The 23,601-nt window shown below is 33.5% G+C and overlaps 1 protein-coding gene across 1 annotated transcript; it reads left to right on the forward strand.

The window, feature by feature from the left end:
- Positions 1 to 101: 101 nt before the first annotated feature.
- Positions 102 to 23,147, forward strand: LOC133194157 (uncharacterized). Its single transcript, XM_061330151.1, has 11 exons — positions 102 to 158; positions 719 to 864; positions 2,134 to 2,316; positions 3,105 to 3,149; positions 4,049 to 4,106; positions 4,565 to 4,626; positions 4,901 to 4,934; positions 6,775 to 7,045; positions 9,816 to 9,972; positions 14,784 to 14,932; positions 18,491 to 23,147. Exons 1-11 carry the CDS (start codon positions 137 to 139, stop codon positions 22,389 to 22,391), a joined length of 5,028 nt encoding a protein of 1,675 aa, XP_061186135.1. The 5' UTR covers positions 102 to 136; the 3' UTR covers positions 22,392 to 23,147.
- The last annotated feature ends 454 nt before the right edge of the window (positions 23,148 to 23,601 follow it).

The raw sequence follows: 23,601 nt of genomic DNA on the forward strand, positions 1-23,601 counted from the left end.
ATCACAATAAGTGTACTTACCTTCTGCGGTTCTAATATTAGCGCGGTATTTTGGACTCCGATTTGCCATCATTTGGACGAAAACATTTTATTCATCTTACTAAAATGTTACACATGAAATACAGGGGACATAAAATATGAAGAATGATGCGAAAAAAGGTAATGTGTTAATTTGTTTTGAATTGGATACCAACAACATTCTTGAAACATTTTTTTTTGTTAAAATATTAAACTTCAGTACATTGTTGCGCAGAAAACTGGAGAGAAAAAAAATCCTAGTGTTGATGCATTCTATAAATTCAGTGAGTATTTCATAGAGCAACCGTGCAGAGGTTTCTGAAGTAATCCATGATGATGTAAATTTACATTGCTTCTGCTATTGACATGATTGAGATTAACCAACAAGAAGTAACAGTTAATAATGCTTCTGGAAAACTTTATTTATTCTTGTTATCATATTATGATTACCTTCTTGCATACATATTATGATTATATTCTTGCAGACATATTATGGTTATCTTCTTGCAGACATATTATGATTCAATTGCTAAAGTCTTAATGCAGAAAATTGAAAAATCTCAAAAAACCTGGGTTTGCAATTTGCCCTAGCCAAGGTTTGCCTACCCATTTTAACAACAGTCCTTTATGTGTGTGAATCTCCACTGGAATATAAGAATAAAGACCTTATTAAAGTTTTTTAAACTTCGCTTTCTTTTCAGCAGGTGCAAGTCCCAAGGGAAGACGGAAGTTGAACTTTGTGGAAAAGAAAGAAAAATTACCATTGATGGGAAAATCCATATTTGTTGATGTCAAGGAAATAGCTCAGAGTCGCTTAATAAAGGAAGACATTAAGAGGCTTGGAGCGGTATACAAACATGAATTTATTTGGAAAAAAAAATTAAAGTTGGAAAAATTAAATTGTTATTTATCAGTCAGGGGTGAGACTGAAATCTGTCATTTGAAAAATGACGACAACTAGTCATAAATTAAAACTTTTATGATGACTAAAATTCATCATTTTTAAGAAAAAGATGAAAACAGTAAAAAAAATTTAGAGTGTTTCTAGAATAGCGAGTTAAATCTCTTTAAAAAAAATGTTAGATCCACCAACCCAAAAAAGACAGAAACATCATAAACAAACTTCATTTCTTAAATAAAGTTGACTACAATAGTGGTTATGTTGACGATACAAATAATTCCCAAGCAAAAATAAGGGCGTAAGAGTTATTTGTCAATTTATATGCACAAACTAGCAAAGAAATGACAATATTACAACTTTTTACCCAAATGGGTGCACTCAGCCACTGAAATATCTCGTTTGTTTTCTTGGACGTACTACTTTTTTATGGTTTTAACTTTTTGTCAAGACTTTTCTCTTCAAGTATTTATTTTTCTAGACAGTGTACTATATGTTTTTATAGGGGTAAATACCATGTATAGGTTGCAAATTAGTTTTACCATAATTTGACATTTTACCGATAAAATAATAACTTTCATTTTCCATGTTGATGCTCTAATGCACATGGTCCGCAGTAACTAGTGACCTGGGTGAAATGAAACTCACATAAACACTGTTCTTTCAGTGGTAAATTCAAAATTTGTTTTTATATAACCAGGATAAAATAATTAAGTTGAAAATGACAATAATAATATTGACATAAACGACGAAAATACGTAGTTCATGGACATGATGATTATCATTTTTCAGAATGACAGATTTCAGTCTTGCCGCTGATTGATTATCATTCCCTATTTAGATAATCAAAATGTATGTATTTTTGTACATCTGGGAATAAAAGAGTTTCTCTTTTTTGTGTTTTTTCAGTTTTAGTGTGATTATATAACTATTAATAGTCTTTATGATCTGCAGCAAAATAATGTTAGTGCTACACTTCAACTGAAGTTTCTTTTATAATTTTTTCACTCAAGGAATCTTGTCTATGCTTTGTCATGCATATTTTGTCTGATTTTTTTATTAACATGCTGGTATCTGACATCTTCTGCTATTAAGAATTAACTGTAATACTGGATAAAAATTTAGAAAAAAGACATGCATGTAGGTCATAGCAAAAACTATGTAGTATTTAGTTATTTACATAACACGTAGTAAACATGTATTCTCTTTTTTTTTCAGCGAGTTGACGAATTCTTCCACAAAGATATCAACTATGTGATCACAAGTAACCGGTTATCGAAGTCTGACAAAAATGACCGCTTACTGTCCCCTGAGAGTCCCTCCACAGTGTCTACCCCCAGCCCCTTTAATACTGGTCCCTCCCCATCCCCTGCTGCTGGATCTAAACCTCCGCAGGAGTCTGTAAGTATAAGATTATTGTTTTTCCTGACTCCTAATTACAGTTAAATAGAGGTAGTTTCCACTAGAGTAAGACGTTATTTTCCCCTAATTTAACTAGTTTCTGAATTTTTGTGAAGATTTCATTGTAAAATTCCTCCCAAAATGAAAAGAAAAAGCTGGTTTTAAGATATGGGTGAAAAACTTCTGATATGTGTGCATGTTATAGGCATTGTCATAAACAGTTGAACTTCAGTATCTTGAACACTGAAATCTCAAATACCATGGATAAATTAAAGTGATTTGAAGTCCCAACCCCTTATTCTTTAAGTATTTTACCCTTGATATCTTGAATCTTCAGATATCTCAAAGTTTTTTCTCAGTCCAATTGAGTTCAAGACAACAAGGTTTGTCTATTCTTTTAATTGGATATGAGTTTTATGTAAAATCTCTGAAAAGAGGAAATAAAGATGAAGTAAATGAAAGAGTTAAGATCATGAGTTGTATTTCCTTTGCAGTAATAGTTAAGATCATGAGTTGTATTTCCTTTGCAGTAAGAATTAAGATCATGAGTTGTATTTCCTTTGCAGTAAGAGTTAAGATCATGAGTTGTATTTCCTTTGCAGTAAGAGTTAAGATCATGAGTTGTATTTCCTTTGCAGTAAGAGTTAAGATCATGAGTTGTATTTCCTTTGCAGTAAGAGTTAAGATCATGAGTTGTATTTCCTTTGCAGTAAGAGTTAAGATCATGAGTTGTATTTCCTTTGCAGTAAGAGTTAAGATCATGAGTTGTATTTCCTTTTATATTTTAGGTTATCAGAGGAAAAGCTATTGCAAAAAGGGCAGTTACCAAAGAGGTGAGTGTTGTCAGAGAAAACTGAATTTATTACACAAGTACTGTTAATGAAGGTAAGAAAAAAGAGATTCCTCAGTATCATCTTATTATCAAGGTAACCTGAGTTATCCTCCCACAGTCATCACAATGACTCTACTTACATTAAACTTTTCAAAACATCCCCAGGCCGATTTGATGAAATCTGCAGATTTCAATTTGTGTGCATTTATATGTAAAAGTTAATTTAATAGTTAATTTACATGTATGTAAGTAATGCCTTTTTCTTTTTTTGATAAAAAGTTCTCAAGTATGTAAAGTTCCACATCTAAAAAATCCTGCATATTTTTCATGAACCCCAGAAACACCTCATGAAATATTCTAAGTTTTAGAAGTCGAAGCTTTATACCCTCAGGAATTTTCAGAAATGAAATAAACTTTCTGAATTGTCACATTATTTTTATGCCCCCCTTCGAAGAAGGGAGGGCATGTTGCTTTGCTGCTGTCTGTTGGTCCACCAACGGTTTCCATTCATTTATTTTCTTTGCAGAGCTTGCACATACTAAAATGAAATTTGGTATACAGATTTATCATAAGAATATCTAGGTCAAGTTCTGTTTTGAGTACGATCAAGCAATTGTTGACAGAGTTATGCCCCTTGGACTTAGAAAAATTCCAATTATTTGCAGTTTCCATTCATTTTCTTTGCAGAGGTTGCACATAATGAAATGAAATTTGGTATACATATTCATCATAAGAATATCTAGGTCAAGTTCTGTTTTGGGTACGATCAAGCAATTTTTGACAGAGTTATGCCCCCCTTGGACTTAGAAAAATTCCAATTATGGGGGGGGGGGGGGCATAAGTGTTTCACAAACATCTCATACCTACATGTATCCATAAAATTAAATTATATACTTTTAGACAAATCCGGTGCTCACAAATGCAGAAAACTGGGGCATCAAAGTTGTCTCCCTGGATGGTAAGTGTATAAAATATGTAAATGTTTATCTTGTAAACAACTAAAAACTTACCTGTAAAATTTGAATGACTGAACAAAGGTCATGTTAATGTTATTGAAATCTATAAATGTTGAATGTTCAAACCTGACAGTATTAGAAAAAATGTATTGTTACAGTAGCTTTCAGAGTTGTCCCTAAGAATTAAAATAGCAGGGGGCATTTAAAGGGTAGAAGGGATCTGGGGTTCCTCTGCTAACAGGGGATTGAGGAGGAATACCAAAGTAACTGGGGGATTATGTCATTATAGGCGGGGAAATTCCCCGGCCCCCGGATCTTAAGGACAACCCTGAGTTTTAGAGAAGGAAGATCCTCTTTTGTTTAGAGAGACATGGAAGCAGAGAACAACCAGGTTTATCTTTTGCATTAATTTGTTGGGTTAATTGAATTAAATTCATAATGAGTAATTTTGCTTTTGTAGCGGCACAAAAATGGATCCAGCGAGAAATTTCTAAGCTTCCTCAAAGTAACAGTAAACCAAAGGTAAGCCAAGGAATGATAAATAAAATATTTTGGAAAAAATCTGTATTCAGTGATTGTCCTTGAATAGTTTGACTTTTTAAATGGCCTGAAACAAGTGTGTACAATGTAAATGCAGTATATCAAAGATCCAAATATACAACACAGTTTTTATGATCATCCCTGTTTGGCAGCTTTGAAAATCAATGTGTTTTTTTTTTTTAATTTTATAGTACTGGTAATTCAGTATTTTGAAAGGTAATTTTGAAATTTTATTCATTTGTTTTTTTCTCTGCAGAGCAATGTTAACAACCTCCAAGGAAGCTGCAAAGGTATGTTTTTACTGATGGTAAAATGGTAGATTATGGCATGAACCCTTCACATGAACTTTGAGCTACCCCTGAATAATTGCTTGCCTAGCTAGGAAACTAAAATAAAATGTTTTCTGTTCGTTGTAAAGAAGTATTTACAGTGAAGGATTTCCATACCTAAAGAAGGAACAACAACTCTTGAAATTATCATTATAAATCCTCCCACCCCAACCTCCAAGTTTGAGAGGGGTGGGGGTGTAGGAATCACTTATCTACCTGTCCATGTAATCATGTCCGAACAATAACTTTGTAATTGAGAATCATTGAAGCTCATTACTTGGTACTAAAATGCTAGTTATAAGGGCAGTCCTGGATCCCCCAAAGAACCGAAAACCACAGTCCGAGTTGTTAGATTAGGTTTCAGATCCATTTTTCGGATTTCAGTTTGTGTCTGGTTTGTATATTAGAATCTGTTTTATACATAAAATAGGGTCGAAATCAAAATAATGAGGATGATAACAGTAATAGATAAACAACTCAACTGAAATATACTTTATCCATGACAACACACTTGTCGCAAAAGGATAGGATAATTATTAAAACAAGCAAGAGTGATCATATTGTCACTAATAGTCAGTCTAGTAGTCCTGAACACCGATGTCAAGATAGTAACATGGTTTAGACTTGTTTTTAAAGGTGAATTTAATGTAACAAAGATTTTTATGGCATCGAGCTCTTGAGCTCGAATGCCATTTAGTGGGTGACCAAACTTTACGTGACCGAATGTGTCAGTCCATGCATCCGCAAAATATAATAGCAATAACAATGCATCAATTTCTTTGAAAATATTCACAGTGAATAATAGCTTGAAAATAAAATTGCATCAATTATATCTACAAATAATTTGTCACATAAAAAAGATACCCTGTTTTAATTTTCATTTTCACACAAGAAAAACGTGACAGTTCTTGCGGATGAATTTCTAAAGGCTGTGTTTAATGACATGAATAACATTTACGAAGGAGAACCATGTAAACACAAACAACTGATATTAATAGGCGGTAAAATAACCACAATATTAAATTAACACGAATGCTAGAAGACTAAAAGGATTGAATTTCCAAATGTAAACCTTACTTTTACAATCTTACAACCAATTCTATCATAAAAACTGAAGTTATTACTGTATTTCACCATTTCTTCCATATCGCATTTTACCCTATAAGCCTACCACGTCCGATCTAACTCGATCGTAGCAACAGAGTGAGTTACGGTTGTTGTTTAGCTGCGCTAAAACAATGCTTAGACATTGACAATTAGAATAATATTCATATAAATTCATTAAATCCTTGATATTTCTTTAGTTGACTGAAAAAAGATGAGTTTGATATCCAGCATGAACATCTTCGACGGTGTCTAGTCAATTCGAACCCTGCTCTATTTGGACCATGGCATAATGCCCCAGGCTGTAAATTTGACATATAGTTTAAACTTAACATTTTTATTAGTCAATTATTTGACCTTTGCTATCTTTAAATTAAAAAAAATGTTTTGAAATTGTTTTTTGTGTTCGATGCCATTGAAACCTTTCAGGCTTTTGATTTCAGATTTATTTCATGAATTTAAAGTATCAGATAAATGTAAAGGACAGAATTGAAAAAAAAAAAACAAAATTGAACTGAAAATTTTATGAACCTACCTGAAAAAATTTTGGCCTTAATATTCATGCACTGACTTACAGTGTCTCTTTTATAATATTATAGAAAACAAAATTAAAAACTTTTTTTAATGTAATGGATTTTCCTGTTCATATGATCTTGATTTTTACAAACCTGTTGACACAGTAATTGATATTTTTCAGTGAAGAGACTAAAACCTCCATACCTTAAGATGGAATCAGTCACAAGACAGTACAAGGTGGTGTATCATCAAGTTGAGGTTTGGCCCCACGCTAATGTAGAAACACCACGGGGCACCTGTCCATTTGATGGCACCTCAGTGGGCGGGGAGAGATCGCGGGAGGAGAGAGGAGACAGGATCGGACTGATTCCCTTGGAACCCAGGACTCCAGAGTCAAAAAGTGGACCGACACAGTCAACAAAAACACTGGAGAATTCCAAGTCCTCGAACAAGTATAAAACATAAATCAATTTTAAGCATTTGTTTATAACAGTTAAATCAATTTTAAGCATTTTTTTATAGCAAACATATGTATAGTAAATGCAGGTACGTGCTGGTACAGTGAAAAAAAAAAATTTCCTGTCCATCATCACACCCAAGACTACTGACAAATTAGGTGTAATTTTCGTATATTTTCATATAGGGCTATTCCAGGAAAAAATGTACGGGAGGGTTGGACGGCACTTCATATATTTTTGTATGGGTAGTGGGTCTGGAGCAATTAAATTTGTATGGGTGGTTGTCCTCACTCGATATATTTTTAGATGGGTGGTTGTATTTACCCTCACAAATAATCAAGTGCAAAGTACTTCTTTCCTCTCATTTTGTATAAATCGGTAAATACTGATATTTTCGTCCTAAACAGTTGTAAAGTGTGTTTACATTGAAAGTGAAAGTAGAATCGAACAAAACGGAAACAAGGGCAGATAACTATAAAAGCATGTGCAACTGTGACTGCAATGACAGTGGGGGATTGGAAAACGGATTAGTTATGCTTTGGACTCCCTGTTCCAGTTTCTTTTCGCCGGTTTAATCAAACATGATTACATTGGTAAATTAAATGATAATAGAAACAATCAGAAAGATCGTTTTATTTTAAACCGAAGGTAGAAATAAACGTTTCTGATAATGAACGTTTTAGAGCATGACCACGGAGTTTGCAAGTCAAATATTTTACTTTATACCACATACAGAGTAAATGGAAGATGAGATATGAGTTTGAAAACAATATATGAAATATATTATGTCAAAAACATGCCAGTCCTTAACCATGTTGACCTGTTAAGTGTTAACTTGTGGAACTTGTATGCACCAATGGTCTAAGTTGTTAGATGGGATTTAGAATTCATTAAATATGTTTTTTTAATCAAATTTTTTACTTCACAGACACTGCCTACAGAAGTTTAGTCCCCCTCCGCCCCCCCCCCCCCCCCCCCAAAAAAAAAAAAGCAGGAATCATTTTGTTATGAACAAGGTGAACAACAATTGTTAAGGATAATATTAATTTTAATTAATTGTAGGAATGTCATTTCTACTAGTACAATAACATGTGTATACATACTTGTAAAAGCTTTACCTAAGCTTTACAGACTACAAAGTCATGCATCAGAACAGATATACAAATCACTATAATAAAGGCTTTCAGTGGTGTGTATCATAGGACTAAAGGAACATATTTTTTTTTAAGCTGTAGCATGAACACGGGGAACTGTTTTACTAAAAAACTTATTACTAAGACTAAAAACTTTAGTTGTTCATAAAATCTTACAAAACTTATGTTTCTGTTAAAAATTGTTGGCATAAAACTATCTCATTTTTTTCAAAAAGATTTAAAACATTTTTAAAGTAATGCAAAAAAGAAATTTATTTGCATAATAACATTTTGATCTTAGTCATAAGTTCTTTTGTAAAACGGGCCCTGGTTGGATAGATGTCAAAACCCAACACTCATTCGAAGTCAGATAAATTACAATACCTGAAAAAAGTACATAAAATTTTATTGCATATATATATATGTGACACAATTTTTTTTAATTTAGATGGGTAGTTGTATCAAAAGCAATTTTAAAATGATGGGGGGTGGGGTAGAAGGTAATTAAAAATGTATGGGTGGTGGGGTAAAAATAAAAGTGCCTTCCAACCCCCCCCCCCCCCCCATACAATTTTTCCTGGAATAGCCCATATTGCTTTCTCCTTTTTAAAGTTTGATGTAAATTGTTGTCTTAATGTCATCAATGTTGCAAGGGAAAGCAACTCAAAATAATTCCCAACATGTCTCCTTTTTGCCAGAGTGGTTTTTTTTGGCATTGTTTAAATTGGAAAATATACATGTAATGTATGTGTACTTAAAAAAGTAGGCTTCATATTTCAGTGGCTTTGGCGCATGCAACGATGTGCTAATTCATGAATACCACTAAGAAATCATTTATAAATACAATATAGGGCACGAACATGCATAGCGCTAATTCTTGATTTTGCCAATAACTCAATACCCAGTGATTGCGCTAAATTTTGAATATGCCAATTTATGTACAGGTACAGTATATTTTCCAAAAAGTTTGTATTAAGGCCAAACAAAAAAATATGTTTGTTTACTATTACATGCTGAAATAAAATAGAGTCGGTAGGTAGGAATTATTTTTTATTTTATTGAATTTTTTTATTCACAAATTCACGTGAATTGGTTGAAATACAAAACAGTTTTACCATTGTGTGGTACTTTACTTTTTGTTTGGGCTTGTCATATGGGCGATAAAAATTATCTTTCTTGCCAACTGCCTTATAACTACCACAGAATGGTAATAAAATTGCAATGAACATGTTGATGTAGATATTGAACTTGCAATTTTGTTTCTGTACTTTTGATTTCAAACGCTCGACCAATTAAGATGAATGTAAAAGTTAAACTGACCGGCCAGTGACTACCGTATTTTTACGATGAAAAAAAAAAATTGGGTCAGCGATTAAAAATAGAGTCGGTCGTGTAACCGTAAACAAGCATATTTTTTTTGAAATACAAAGTTAAGATAATTTGGAAAATACATTTTACAACAGATATCATTTATTTTTACTTGGAAATTTCATTGTTTTGAAATATGAAGTTGAAAGATATCTAATTTTCATCATTTGTCCCCATCTCATTTGCTACTCCAATACAGAAGAGTTCCTTTACACCTGGAAGTAATGATAGTCATCATTTGATTTGGTTCCACTATCTTACAGAAAAGAACCACAGAAAAGACAGAGAACCAGTATCATAGGTGGCGTCAGGATTATCACCGCAGGAGACATAAGACGACGGAAGGAGATGAAAAGACTGCAGGAAAAGAGAAGAGGATACTGTGAATGCTGTGAAGCTAAATATGATGATCTGAACAAAGTATGTCACATAAAAAAATAGTTAAATTAGTGGTGTGAGTGATTGATCAGTAGTTATACGATGAACTAATTAAAGCAGGGTTCTCCACAAGGGGTTTTACCATGGCGCCTGCCATGGTTAAATTTATGTGCGCCATGGTTAAACGAGCTGTGCCATGGTTAAAATCGGCGGCCACCATGATTAAATTTTATTGCATTTCAGTATTGACATTTAATTTTTAATGACCTGAGTAGTTAATTATGCTTATACTACGACTGGCATGCACCTCGAGAGAAAGCGTTCTGTACGTGCGAAGTAACCACGGTCGTTGATAGGCGAATTTATCTGTATACCGTGAAGCGTGACAAGAGTCAATCAGCTGATGATTAGAGTTAATTTTCCTGTACACTTGTAATTTCGGGGAACTCCAACGTGTTACATAATAACAGATTTACGAAAGATAACACCGTGCGTATTAACATAACGATGTCTAATAATCGACAAACATTCGAATCAAGTTTCTGAGGCCAAAAAAAATTTCACCCTTTCAAAATTTTCTATCCCTTGTATTCAATTAATTCCTCTAGCTCCGTTTTTAAATATTAATTTTAATATATTCTGATAAAATGGCTACGAAGGCCAATCACCATGTCCAAGTTTTAGAGTTACCTCCCATTTTTTTAAACATTGCGTGGCACTATTTTTAGCCGTGGAGCACATGGAGAAGTAAACAATGGAGGAAAATTGGTGAAAAATGCAGTGTAGGAAAAAAAAAAACTTTAAGAGAGAACAGAACAGAGAAAGCAATATTACAGTTATTTCAAATTTATGCCCCTCAGGTTATGTTAAGTTTTGATACTTATACCTTCAGTAAGTTTTCAAAGAACATGCAGTTAAAAGCTCAGGCAGTGTTAAGATGTCAGTATTCGTTCATGTGTTTGTTTGTGTGTCTGTAAATTTTTGTGTTCAAAATACTACTCGTTCATCAGTTTTGGTCCTACATGTATTTAAATAAAGCTTTTCATTCAACAGGCAAAATCAATTCTGTATACATGTATTAGTTTTAGAATAAAATTCAACGATTATTGTTGCAATGTTTTATATATTAAAATAAAAAAAATGAAATTCTTTTAAAATGCTCCAAAAGTTTTGGTTCAATTTTGGTACTTTTGTAAATTAAGATACATAATCCTTTTTATTGTTTAATTTTTATTTATTTTCTTTTCTTTTTTTTTTTTTTTTAAAGGGGGGGGGGGTATTTCAATTTTTTTGTTTTGCATTGGTTAAGTTTTGTGAAATCAATCATTGATTAATGAAGCTTATAGAGTCTAACAGGCGTTCGTGCTTTCAATCACATGTTCCTTTCGCGCAGCTTCCTCCATGGTTAAATTTTTAAATGTGGAGAACCCTGCAAAGTATGTCACAAATCAGGGTTCTCATTAATTTTTAGAGTAGGTGGAGAAAAAGAAAAAGTAGGGGGCACTGTTGACTTGAGTGCTGAAGGCCGGAACTGAGGACCATTGGCCCGAGGGGGGGGTGAGTCCGAGAGGGGGGTTTCCCCCCTTTCCGCCATAAAATTTACATTGCAGGAGGTGGCATCTGGGACCTCTTTCGGCATATTTTGAATTGTTTTATTTTTTCTCAATATGTTACATTTAAGGAGCCCATTTTGCAAAAAAAAAAAAAAAAAAAGTAGCACACGGCCTATCCATCTGACTTCTTGGATGTTTGTAATTCATTGTAAATAAAGATTTTTTTAACAAATTTTTGTTGCATTAATGATTTTTGTAGCAGTTTTTTGATTAAATGCATATTAATATTTATGTTTAGGTGTATGGGAGACTAAAGAGTCTGAGTGTCTGCAGCTTATTGAGTAGATACATGTATTATCACAATTAAAAAGAATCTGCAAGTTTCATTGAAATCCATTCAGAAAGTAATAGGTACCCTGGTTATTCTTGTTAGAAAAATATGACACAAATTTATAGACTGACTAATGAATCTGATTTTATTTGTACTGAAACCATTTTTTAGTTAAATTCATATTCATATTCTAGCTCTAGTTCACTTTCACTTTCCTCACTGCTGCCTGAATCACAATCAATAGTTATACGTCTGTATTTTTCTCGGCTGCAGCCAGCACTGGCAGCAGCCATCGCCCATGCTGCTTCAAAACCAGAAATGAAAAATGCTTAGTAAAACTTAAACCAGACTGATCGTGATTCCGGAATCATCACCACGTTTAAAAAAGGGTTCGTAATCTGTTAAGAAAAGCGTCAAATGACGATTTTATGTTTACGTTTTTTATTCACTATGTTTGATAAAACAAAAGTGATAACCGAAGACCTCTGCTGCACTATACTGATTTTTCTTGACATGATTATACTGATTTTTGAAAGTGAAGTAACCGGCGCCATTGTGTAAATAGACGGCGAAATCGCCGGTCGCCAGCACTTAATGAGAACCCTGCAAATACGATGATCTAACAAAAGTATGTCACAAATACGATGATCTAACCAAAGTATGTCACAAATACGATAATCTAACCAAAGTATGTCACAAATACGATGATCTAACCAAAGTATGTAACAGAAAAAGAAGTAAAATATGATGGTCTAACTAAAGTATGTCACAGAAAAAAAGTAAAATTAGTAGATCAGCAATTATACAATGATCTAACCAAAGTATGTCACATTAAAAAAAAGTAAAACTAGTGGTGAGAGTGATTGATCAGTAATTATATTAATTTTAAATAGCTAACAAGGATAAATTTGTTTATGATCAATACTTGTACATGTTTTATCCACTGTGTGTGGTATCAAAACCAAAATTGAACCAAAACTTTAGGAGCTCTGTGTTGCTTTGGAGCAAAAAATTCATCTGACAAGAAGTGGAGTAAAATGCACTGAAATATTTTTCATAAATACTTTTGTTAGCAACAAGAATAACCATGTGGATTACTGTAAACATCGGTAAAGGTATTGCTAGGGATGCGCAATAATATCTATATTCCGGTATATTGCGATTCGTTAACAAAAAATATTGTATTGCAATAAGTTTTTCCAGTACCGGTATATCAGTAAAATGCTTGGGCTTGGATTTTCTAAAGTAAAATATGAAATTTAAGATGCCAGACACCCTTCAAGCATGCCCAATAATAAGGTTGCTGTTGTATGGTCGTATTTTGTTGCAAATCTGAAGTGAAATCAACAAGAACTTTTTTTTGCTATAACGTATTTATAACACACATGTGGTTTATTCACCCTGATTATAAATAAAGGTTGATAAAATAAGAAAAGAGCATTTTAACTGTTATTAAAAATATTGCAATACATATCGCAATACCGTTTAAAATATCGTAATGTATCGCAATGCAAAATTCCCATCCAATACCCAGCCCTAGGTATTGCATATAATATAATGTATAAATATTTTAGTTTATAACATGCATATAAATCTCATCAAAGAACCCGTCTGTTTGCATAATAACGGGTAGACTTTACCGGCCGGTCATTGCACCATGACATAAGATTTACCTCAACTGATAAGGGTTAGTCTTGCACATTTTTCAACTGGTTAGGGCTAGTCTTGCACCCACCTGAAAGATTAGGGTTAGTCCTTGCACAAGTTTTTCTACTGATTAGGCTTAGTCTAGCATCCATCGGAGAGACTAGGGCTAGTCTTCGCACATTGGTTAGTCTAGCATCCATCGGAGAGACTAGGGCTAGTCCTCGCACATTGGTTAGTCTAGCATCCGCTCGGGAGATTTGGGTTAATCCTCGCATACATCTAAGAGATTAGGGTTAGTGTCTTGTTCTTTTAGATTAAGTAAGAAATTCAGTTGCTCCAGCATTTTTCGCAAGATCTTAATTCAGCTTCAACGATATCTCGTTGGTTTGTTTACATGAAAAAATGTCTAAGTACGAAAGAAACGGCACTAAGCATGCACCACACGCGCTTCGTTGACATTTATTTTTTGTCTCCTTTTCACTGAATAAACAATATTTATTGCTTTTTTCCAGAGAACGAGGTCAAAAACTTCGTTTAAAATAAAGTTTTAAACTAAACTTTTAGCCATCGAATTCAATTTGGGCTCAAAAGGCTTAAAACCTCATACTTTTTATTTTTTTTTGATCGCTCATGCGATCTCATATATATTAAAGTCGCCTATGGCGACACTATATTTTAGCGCATTTTCCTGGGGACCGGTAAAGTAAAGTCATTCCAATAACAGAATTTTTAGTGATCCACAAAACATCATTTATGAATTTCTTTAATTTATTTTAGAACTTCACAGTAGTATATATTTTACTGATAGCTTTTAGAGAGAATCTGAATTGTCACTATTTTCTTTTTTTAACTGAATCCTCTTGACCTGATTATAAAATATTATATATTCCCTGACATTGCACTGTGCAGTATCCAGAGGCAATATCAGTCAAACCACATTATCTCTAAATCGACTCAACGGAAAAAAGACATCGAAAAATCCAAGAATTCGAGATAGCAAGGGTTAAATATTTAACCAGGGTTGAAATAATGGGGGATTTTAAAAAAGTAGAAGAGCGTCTGGGGTTCCTTCCTTAACAGGGGGTTGAGGGGGGGATACCAAAATAACTGGGGAATTATGTCATTATAGGCAGGGAAATTCTCTGGCCTCTGGGTCTTGTAGACAACCCTGCTTAATAGGTGGTTGGAACTTCCTATTCACTTTGGCATATCCATGATATTCAAGATATCAGTGTTCAAGACACCGAAGTTCAACTGTGTTTGTTTCTTGTAAATCTAATTCTTGTTTATTTCACTAAACCATATTTATGATTTTTTTGTAGCATGTTAGAGAGGAACAGCATAAAGAATTCATCCGAGATAAGAAACACTATCAAGATCTGGACAGCTTAATTAATTCTGGTCCTAGTGATGCCACTTTCCTAAAGAGAGTTTTAGAGCAGCAATGTAGTAAAGCTGGTGGAACACACAGGTAACATAAGCTAATTACTGTATAATGATTAATTTTACTAGTTGGAAATTTTAGCAATTTGACCACTGAAAAGTAGCAAATTAATTTCTGCATTTTGAGGTTAACTGATCTGAAAACCCAAGTAAGCTTTTCTGATCTCATTTTGTCTGGCATCCCTATGTCCTAAAACCTCACATTTTCTACTTCTTCAGAACCACTTTGCCAATTTCAATCAAACTGGCCACAAAGCATTTTTGGGTGAATGGGGTCCTCTTTAAAGAGGTGAATACTGTATAGGGGGAAATTAACTCGCGGTGTTAATATTCGCTATATTCACGGTGTTAATAAATCCGTGAAATCAAGAAACAGTGAATTAGTTTTCAATAACCTCCATGTCTTATTTGGAAATTTGAGAATAGATTTCGATAGGTATATATACGTGCAGTACATGGTCATTTCAGTAATTACGAGTAGTACTTGTCATTCAATTATTTTAATTATCACGCTTTACTTTAATTCAAATCTGCAGATAATAACCTGTATTTGTTAAAACGCTGTTTTAATAGCCAACACTACATGTTTCATGAATCAAAAGACGTTGGTCATGGGTTTTGATTACCCGTGCGTAACTAATGTGTTACCTGCATTATCATGCGTAGTAGTTTTTATCGTCATTTGGTTTTAAAAAATCATTCAAATAACTATCGAACTTGCTGAAGATGTGGAAGGATATTATTTTGTTGACATACATTAACACATTTATTATCGTCCAGTGATATTTCGCCGCAGTGTATTATCCCTTCGGAAAGAAGATCTTGGGGTGTACATGCACTCATCGTAACAGCATATAGGAGAGTCATTCGACGTTTATAGTCAAGGACTTTTAATAACTGCACTTGTTTTAATTAATCGTAAATTAATTATTAAATCTAACTATTTTATATAAACCAACACTGTTTTTCGTGAAGTGAATACATAACGCTGATTAATGTCGTTCTATATATGATAGGGATTAAACGGATATAGACAAGGGAGGTAACTTTTATTATATACCGATTCCGCGAATTCAACAAACCGCGATCGTGCCAGAGGAGAGAAAAACGTGAAAATTACAACCCGTGAAATTAATCCCCTATACAGTATTATGAATTACTGAAAATTGAGTTGCATCTTATAAAATTCTTCTCAAGAACCACTGGGCCAGAAAAGATAAAATTTATAGGAAATCTTCATTACATGGTGAATATTCCATTTTGTTCAAATAATAACCCCTGTTGGTAGGGTAGGGCCACAATGGGGAATCAAAGTTTTAACAAGAAATGTATTGGAAAAAACTTTTCACAAAACTTCTTCTCAAGAACAGCAAAGTCTTGATTAGTCACATTAAAATGGAAGCATCCTTTAGGCTTAGGTACTGTAGATTCAAGTTTGTTCAAATTTTGACCCTTGGGGGATAGGATGGGACCACAAAGGGGGATATAAATTTTACATAGGAATATATACATGTATATAGAAAAAAAATGTTTAAAAATCTTCTTCTCAAGAACAGCAAAGCCATGATTAGTCACATTAAAATGGAAGCATCCTTGTAGATTCAAGTTTGTTCAAATCACAAGCCCCAGGGTCGGGCCATTATGGGTGATCAAATTTTACATAGGAATGAATAGGACAAGATATTCTCAAAAACAGCAAAGCCATAATTAGTTATAATGATATGCAAGTATTCTAACAAAGTGTAGATTCAAGTATGTTCAAATCAAGACCCGGGGTAGGATGGGACCACACTGGGGGATCAAAGTTTTACAAGGTGAGTGCCAGGGATGGGCACGATTACTGAAAAATGTAATCGATTAATAATCGATTACTTAGAGGAATTTTGTGTAATCGATTATTAATCGATTACGCTCATTTTTGTCCTGTAATCGATTACTTTGGAAGATGTAATCGATTAATAATTGATTACTCCCAAGTTTTTATCCCTTCAAATATCAAAGCAATATTTAAATGGTAATGTTGATGATATCCACTGAAGTTTGAATGTGTTCCTGCAGTTTCAGTGCAGATTCTTTTAAGGTTTTATTCTGGCTAACATTCTCACTAAATGCCCAAATGAGGGATTCTGTACCATGAAAAGTGGAGACATGATTCCTACAATAAAATATGTCAAGGAATTAATTACATGTATTCCTTTCAACCTTGGATCTGAACCTCCATATTCAGATTTGACTTGTTGCAAAAATTATTTATTATAAAATAATTTTTTTGTGAATAACTTCATTAGAAGTATTTGGGCTGCCCGTATGTTGACAGTACACATTAAACATTCTTGTGTCTTCTTTAAAAAAAATAAGTAAATTAGAACTCTTAGTAATAAACATGTAAATCAAATGTGTCTTTAAGTAATTAAACTAATAGCACAATTTCATTCTGTATTGAAATAAGTGTTTTGAGAGCTATTAATTAATTGTTTTAATAATATTGTTTGTCTTCAATAGAACTATGAATAATAAAAGTTAGAACTAGGTAGTTCACAGTTTACACCTCATTATCTGCAAGTCAGGGATGTCTCAGTCAATTAATTAGCCAAGATAAGCAAACACAGTGACACTTACTCCCTCTCTTAAAGACACTTATAACCCCTCACTGATACAAAAGAAATCTTACAATTTTGAATGAAAACATAAGAATGATTTTGCAAATTTTAAAGTTACTTAAACAACAAGTTTGAAGTTGTTTAAACATTTTCAGATATGAATAAGTATTTCCATCTTCTTTTTTTCGAGTACAATGTAGTTTATTTACCAAATCATTTATATTTAATACAGCACTTAAATCTGTTTTTGCTATTTATAATTTTCTATTGCAACCGCAAAGTTTTTCAATATTTGAAATATGAAAAAGGACATGCAGCAAGAGGACTATGGGTCAAATGTAAAATGCATACAAAAAATCTATATATTTTAATAATAAATAGTTGAAATACACTTCTGAATTATTTAATACTAGACCAGTAGGTCTATAATGCAAATTTTATTGAGAACATTATTAAACTTATGATAATAAAAGTTAGGTAATCCAAACATTACACTAGGTTGTTTATATTTGATATTTGTGTGTGAATGACAGGAATTAATTCTCCAATATAACATCCATTTATGCATAAAATAATCGAAAGTAATTGAAAAAGTAATTATAATTACATTGAAAATTTTAGCTGTAATCGATTAAATTACGATTACAAGGAATCGAAAATCTCTTCGATTACAGATTACTGTCGATTACTTGAAAAAAGTAATCATTACAATTGATTACGATTACTCGATTACGATTACCCCATCCCTGGTGAGTGCTGTGGTCCGCAATCCTCATTTTCATGGTTGGTTTCTCAGTCTTTGTATAACTGGTGGGTGGAGCTTAAGTTTCAATGAAAGTCAAATTAAAAACTATGGTTAATTCATTCCTTATGACAAAAATTAAAAATCTCAAAGCTTCATGTTTCATTGTAATTCAGATGTTGTTTATGTATTCTTATTAGCCCAATGTTTACAGCAAATTTACAGTTTTTAATTACCTTTGCAGTGAAGGAGGAAAATCCTTTAAGGAAGGAGCAACAGCAGTGCCTGTCCAAAAAGTCATGAAAAACACTTCCAGTAAAACAACCCTTAAAATTGTGAACTCTGAAGTTAAAAGAAGAAGGAGACAAAGCCCTAGAAAAGTCTGGCAGAATGCAAGTGAACATGAACAGACCATATTACTGAAAGACAGCATAGAACAAGATATTCGCCAGCGCAAAGAAGTTCGAAGGAGTGCAGAAATAGACTTGCAGCTTGATAAACATTACGTGCCAACAAGGACAAGAAATTTCCTCTTTGTTCAAGGAACATCAAGTCAACATAGTGACAGAACTGGCATAGGAAAAAGCGATATAAGAACAGATAATCAGGGCGAAATTGGTAGTAATAAAGTAATAGATTGTTCTGTTGTAATTAGCAGAAGAAATGAACAGAATCATTCTGCAGTTATGAAAGATTTGATCACAGGTAATAAAAACAGTCCAAAAACAACGACATGTTCCAAAGCTCTTCAAGAAGGCAGTAAAATTCAGACCCAAGAGTACAAAATTAATAATAGAAGGAACAAAGATAAACAGTTACAATCACCTTGTATTAATGAAGATATTGAAGATTGTGAAAAGACATTAAAATCTCCCAAAAAACAACCACGACAAGGTAGAGAATCTAGAGAGGAGGTTGATTCTTCAAATGTTGTTTGTGAGGGGAATTCTAATCAGGCTGTAACTTCAGAACAATCAGCAAGGAAGTTAACAACAGAAACAAAACACAATGTAGAAGAATGCATTCTCAAAAGAAGGCTTCGATCTCCAAAGATGGCAACTCTCCCAAATAAAGAAACTGCTGAAAGCAAGAAAGACACACAGGCCAAAGGAGTGGAAAGTAAAAAAGAAAGGGAAGAAACAATGAATCCAATGAAAAATGATATTAAAGACAGTAAATCAACTAAAGTTGACACGCAGAAGGCAGAAGCAGGTAATGAGAAAAAGAGGGGTCGTGCTGAACACTTAAAAACTAGTCAGTCCGCAGGTTCCCAAGAAAAATGTGAGGAAAAACAGGGACTGGGTGATGCAAGGGCTAGATGCAAGTTCAAGAAATGTTCAGGAAAGAGTTCTTCCTCAAAAGTGACAAATGTTGAATTTGATGAGGAAGACCATGAAGATGTTGAAATTGTCAGTTGTGATGATAGTTCAGGAGGTGATGGGGTTGTTAATAGACCAAGTGATGTAAACAATAAAAATGCCAGTGGTGTGCAGTATAGAATCGAAAATGTGGGGGAACCAGATAATTGTTCTTGTCATTCATGTAATTATGGAGAATTGGAGACTTCAGTGGATATTCTAAGAGAGGTGATCACAAGTCAGATGGAGAACACATTTGTTGATTTTGTGTCTACAGTTATCAAGTCTCCTAAAACATTGAGAAGCTCTAAAACTTATGATAATACAGACTATAATGAAAGTGAACGTTTTACAAAGGAAAAATTGTCAGAAATTCTCAGACTGCCTAGGAAATCGAAGCGTTCACATGGGAGTCATGATTCAGAACTTGCACAAAAGGAAAGTGATCTAATTAATCTTGACTCAGATAAAAGAATGTCAGGAAAAGAATCGGCAAAAAAATTGGAGTCACATAGAGAGATAAATGATATAGAGGAAAAGGTGTTAAACACTGCATCAGAAGAAGAAACTGGGAATTATGAACCTTCTATTTCAACTGTGCAAAATGATAAAAAGAGTAGGACTAGAAATCTAGATGCTGCACACAAGGATATCTCACCACAGAAGCAGAGAAGCTTGAGGTCAAGGAAATATCTGATGACTGAATATCCTGATGATACAAGTCAATATGAAGTTGAAAAAACAGAAGGATCAGTGAAAGTTCATCAACAACAAACCAGTGATAGTCCATCTGTTATAAACAAAAAAATAGCAATAAAAAATGCTAATCTTTCGGCACCATTAACAAGTGAAAGACTTCAGTCTTTAAATGAAAAAGAGACAACACTTACAGTTAAAACCTTTAAAACTTGTTATGATTTTAAACCAGGGAAAGAAGGTGTCGTAGGTCAATCTGAAAATTTGCAAGAAACTTTTGAAGAAGAGAAGGTGTTTGATGCACAGGTGGAAAAGTCTTTGTATTATATAGATAGAGTTCACCGTTTAAGGTCGACTGATCAGAGGCAGAATTCTGTGGACCGTGAGCTGCAAGATATATCTGTTAAAGTGCAGGAAAGAAATTCGCGTCCAAACAGTCCTGTACCTGGGGAAAGGATCAGAGATAACTGCATCGCTGCCTCACCTTTGTTTAAATCATCTCCAAGTCTTGCTGGATTGCAAACTCCAAATAAGAGAATCTTTTCATTGTCTGAAAATGTGAATCAGACAACTCCAGTTGTGTCAAGTCCAAAGAGTGGTCTGAGCAATACACCAAGGTCAAATAAAAGGAAAAGATGGAATAAAAGAAGAGAATCCAAGAATAATGACACAACTTCCAATGCTTGTAAAGTGAAAAGATTGGAAAAGTTGAAATATCCTACTGCTAATGGGAAAAGCTGTGAGAAGGTAACCAACACAGATAATGCAATCAAAGATATCCAGCTTACTTCTGGTGCTAAAAATAAACTGGTTGATAATACTACCTCAAAAAAATTTCTGAATTTTAAAAAGGAGCAGTCAGACAAGCTTATTACTGTGAAAGAAACACTGAAAGACAATTTAAAATCACCTTTGAAGGACAATAAATTCAAATCTCCATTGAAACAAACCTCAGTTGAGAAAAAATGTGTGTCTCCCCGACGAGTGTCAACACCTTTGGTGTGGAGAAATGCAAAGGGCAGTACCCCAAAGGGAAGGAAAAAAAGAATCAAGCTCAACAAAAGCTGGTCTGTGTTGAGTGACCGTAGTGTCAATAAACTTCTACATGAGAGTGACTCGGAGTCTAATTTTGAAGGGTTTGAGGAAGGAGATTTAACTGGTCACAGCTCCCTTTGTAGTGATGCATCTTTTGTAGAAATAAATGAAGTTGAATTTGATGAAAATTCAGACCGTGAGTGGGATCTGGAGCAAGAAGATGTTGAAGGAAACAGAGAAGATGATGGAGTTGGTATGTTACCAGAAATACTTTCTTCCCCAGGCAAGAGATCCGATTCCTCGTGGGACACTGGATTTGTGGATTTTATAGATACTCAATTGTCTAGTAGAAAGAAGTCTCCTAGGAAGAATATTACTTTACTCAAGGCTGAAGCAGCATCATTGTGTTCTCCGAGGAGAAGAAGAAGAAGACTTGAATCCATTCCTGAAGGTTATACAGAAAATCAGCTTCACAGACTAAGGAAGAGAAGGAAAGTGGAAGAAGAAGAAGAGTTTCAGAGTTTTATGATTAATGATGTGTCTGCACAGGTTGATGAAGATATTCAGTTTAATTTTTCCAGTCCAAATAAGCGCAAGTCTAAAGTAATAAAAAATAAATCCATTGAACATAAATCAGGGAAGTCTCTCGATTATGGATTACCTGTAAAAGAGGACAGAGAAACAGGATCTTTGATTCAAGAAAAAAAGAAAAAAGTGGTAAAGAGAAAAAAATTGAGGAGTTCTGAAAGAAAGGAATCGTTAACCAAGAGTGATTCTGAAATTGATAGTTTTCCAAATAGACATTTTCCAAGTAAATTTTCAAATATGAGTGGACGAAAGTCAAAACGTAACAGTGACAGAGAACTTTGTGGAGATGGATCTGAATGTATTGATGACGTTGACTCCATGCCTTATCTTTCACCCCAGGGAAGCAAAAGAATCATCAAATCTTATGGTGGGAGATCATCAGATATCCCGAATTTATCTCCTCAGATTCAGAGGTACTCTTCCCCTGATGTTAATAGTTCTCGTAGCCTTCGATCAAGAAGGACTTAAGCACATACATTGTAGAATTAAATTTTTTTAGCAGTGATATAAAGTGGAATGTTCCTTGATAAACTTAAAACAGTTTATATCTTGGTCCCTGATATAAAATGATAAAGGGCTGTCATACAAGTGCCTTATATAGTACCTGTGGCAGTTTTTTGACTATGAATAAGATTATAACTTACTGGTGATTCATCCTAGAAATTTATTTCAGTTTTCTAAGTAGGAGTGGTAGTTATTACAGCAATTATTTTACCAGTAAATGATTAAAAATCTTGGTCCCTGATATAAAATGATAAAGGGCTGTCATACAAGTGCCTTATATAATACCTTTGGCAGTTTTTTGACTATGAATAAAATTATAACTTGCTGGTGATTCATCCTAGAAATTTACAGTATGTATATGAACATTTTATTGTGCAATATGAATAATATTAAACATTGTTTAAAATCTGAATATAGAATATGTTTATTGTAGTTTAAACATGTTAAGAGAGTAAATTTTCATTGAAAATTTCAAGAGTTTTGCATAGTTTCAGGTTGTGGATAAAAAAGGCGTGAACACAACCAAACTTAATTTGGATACTGTATCTTTGTGCTTCCTTGTGAGTAGTAAATTTGATTCAAAGTATTAACAAGATTTACCTGCACGAAAGACGAATGGCTGATGTTTGTGTGTCTCAGTTTACATTCTTTAGTCTTGCATTGGATTATAAAATTGACCTATGATTTCTACTGAATATATAATTTCTAAGAATAAAGGGCCTGGACAGAGATTTGAAGTTAGTATTTTTTTTTTCAATTTTTCTGAATAATATCATGACATATATTGCTGTATCATTTCACACGAAAATATAATAAATGCGTGTTCAGAAACTTCTTTTATCTGGAAATTATTAAAACTACGAATTATGGACGCGTTTGATTGACACATCCTTGCACTTTCACAAAGGAAACTTAATACTGAAGAAAAGTAGAAATTTTGTTGTTTATTAATGAAAAATATTAAAACTATTATCCAGAAAATTCAGAGTAGAAAAGTGAGAAAGCAAAACCAACTCACTAGTTTTGCCAGTCGGTGCTCAATAATGTGTGCAGAGTTTAACAAGTTGAACACACCCAGTGAAATGTAAACATTAACATACTGATGAAAGCTATTCAACTGCATCAACATTTTTTTTACCTTTCCTTTGACCTTGACCTCACTTTTCTTAAATTA

The sequence above is a fragment of the Saccostrea echinata genome, unplaced genomic scaffold (assembly GCF_033153115.1).
Source record: "Saccostrea echinata isolate AGI-Se365-2 ecotype Australia unplaced genomic scaffold, CSIRO_AGI_Sech_v1 ptg000028l, whole genome shotgun sequence".
NCBI classification, from domain to species: Eukaryota; Metazoa; Mollusca; class Bivalvia; order Ostreida; family Ostreidae; genus Saccostrea; species Saccostrea echinata.

What these genes read in the sequence shown, in the direction of transcription:
- LOC133194157 (XM_061330151.1), top strand. Translation starts at nt 137, where the DNA reads ATGAAGAATGATGCGAAAAAAG. An exon ending in AAAGGGCAGTTACCAAAGAG is followed by an intron (nt 3,150 to 4,048) that starts GTGAGTGTTGTC and finishes ATATACTTTTAG; the next exon opens with ACAAATCCGGTGCTCACAAA. An exon ending in AAAGTAACAGTAAACCAAAG is followed by an intron (nt 4,627 to 4,900) that starts GTAAGCCAAGGA and finishes TTTTCTCTGCAG; the next exon opens with AGCAATGTTAACAACCTCCA.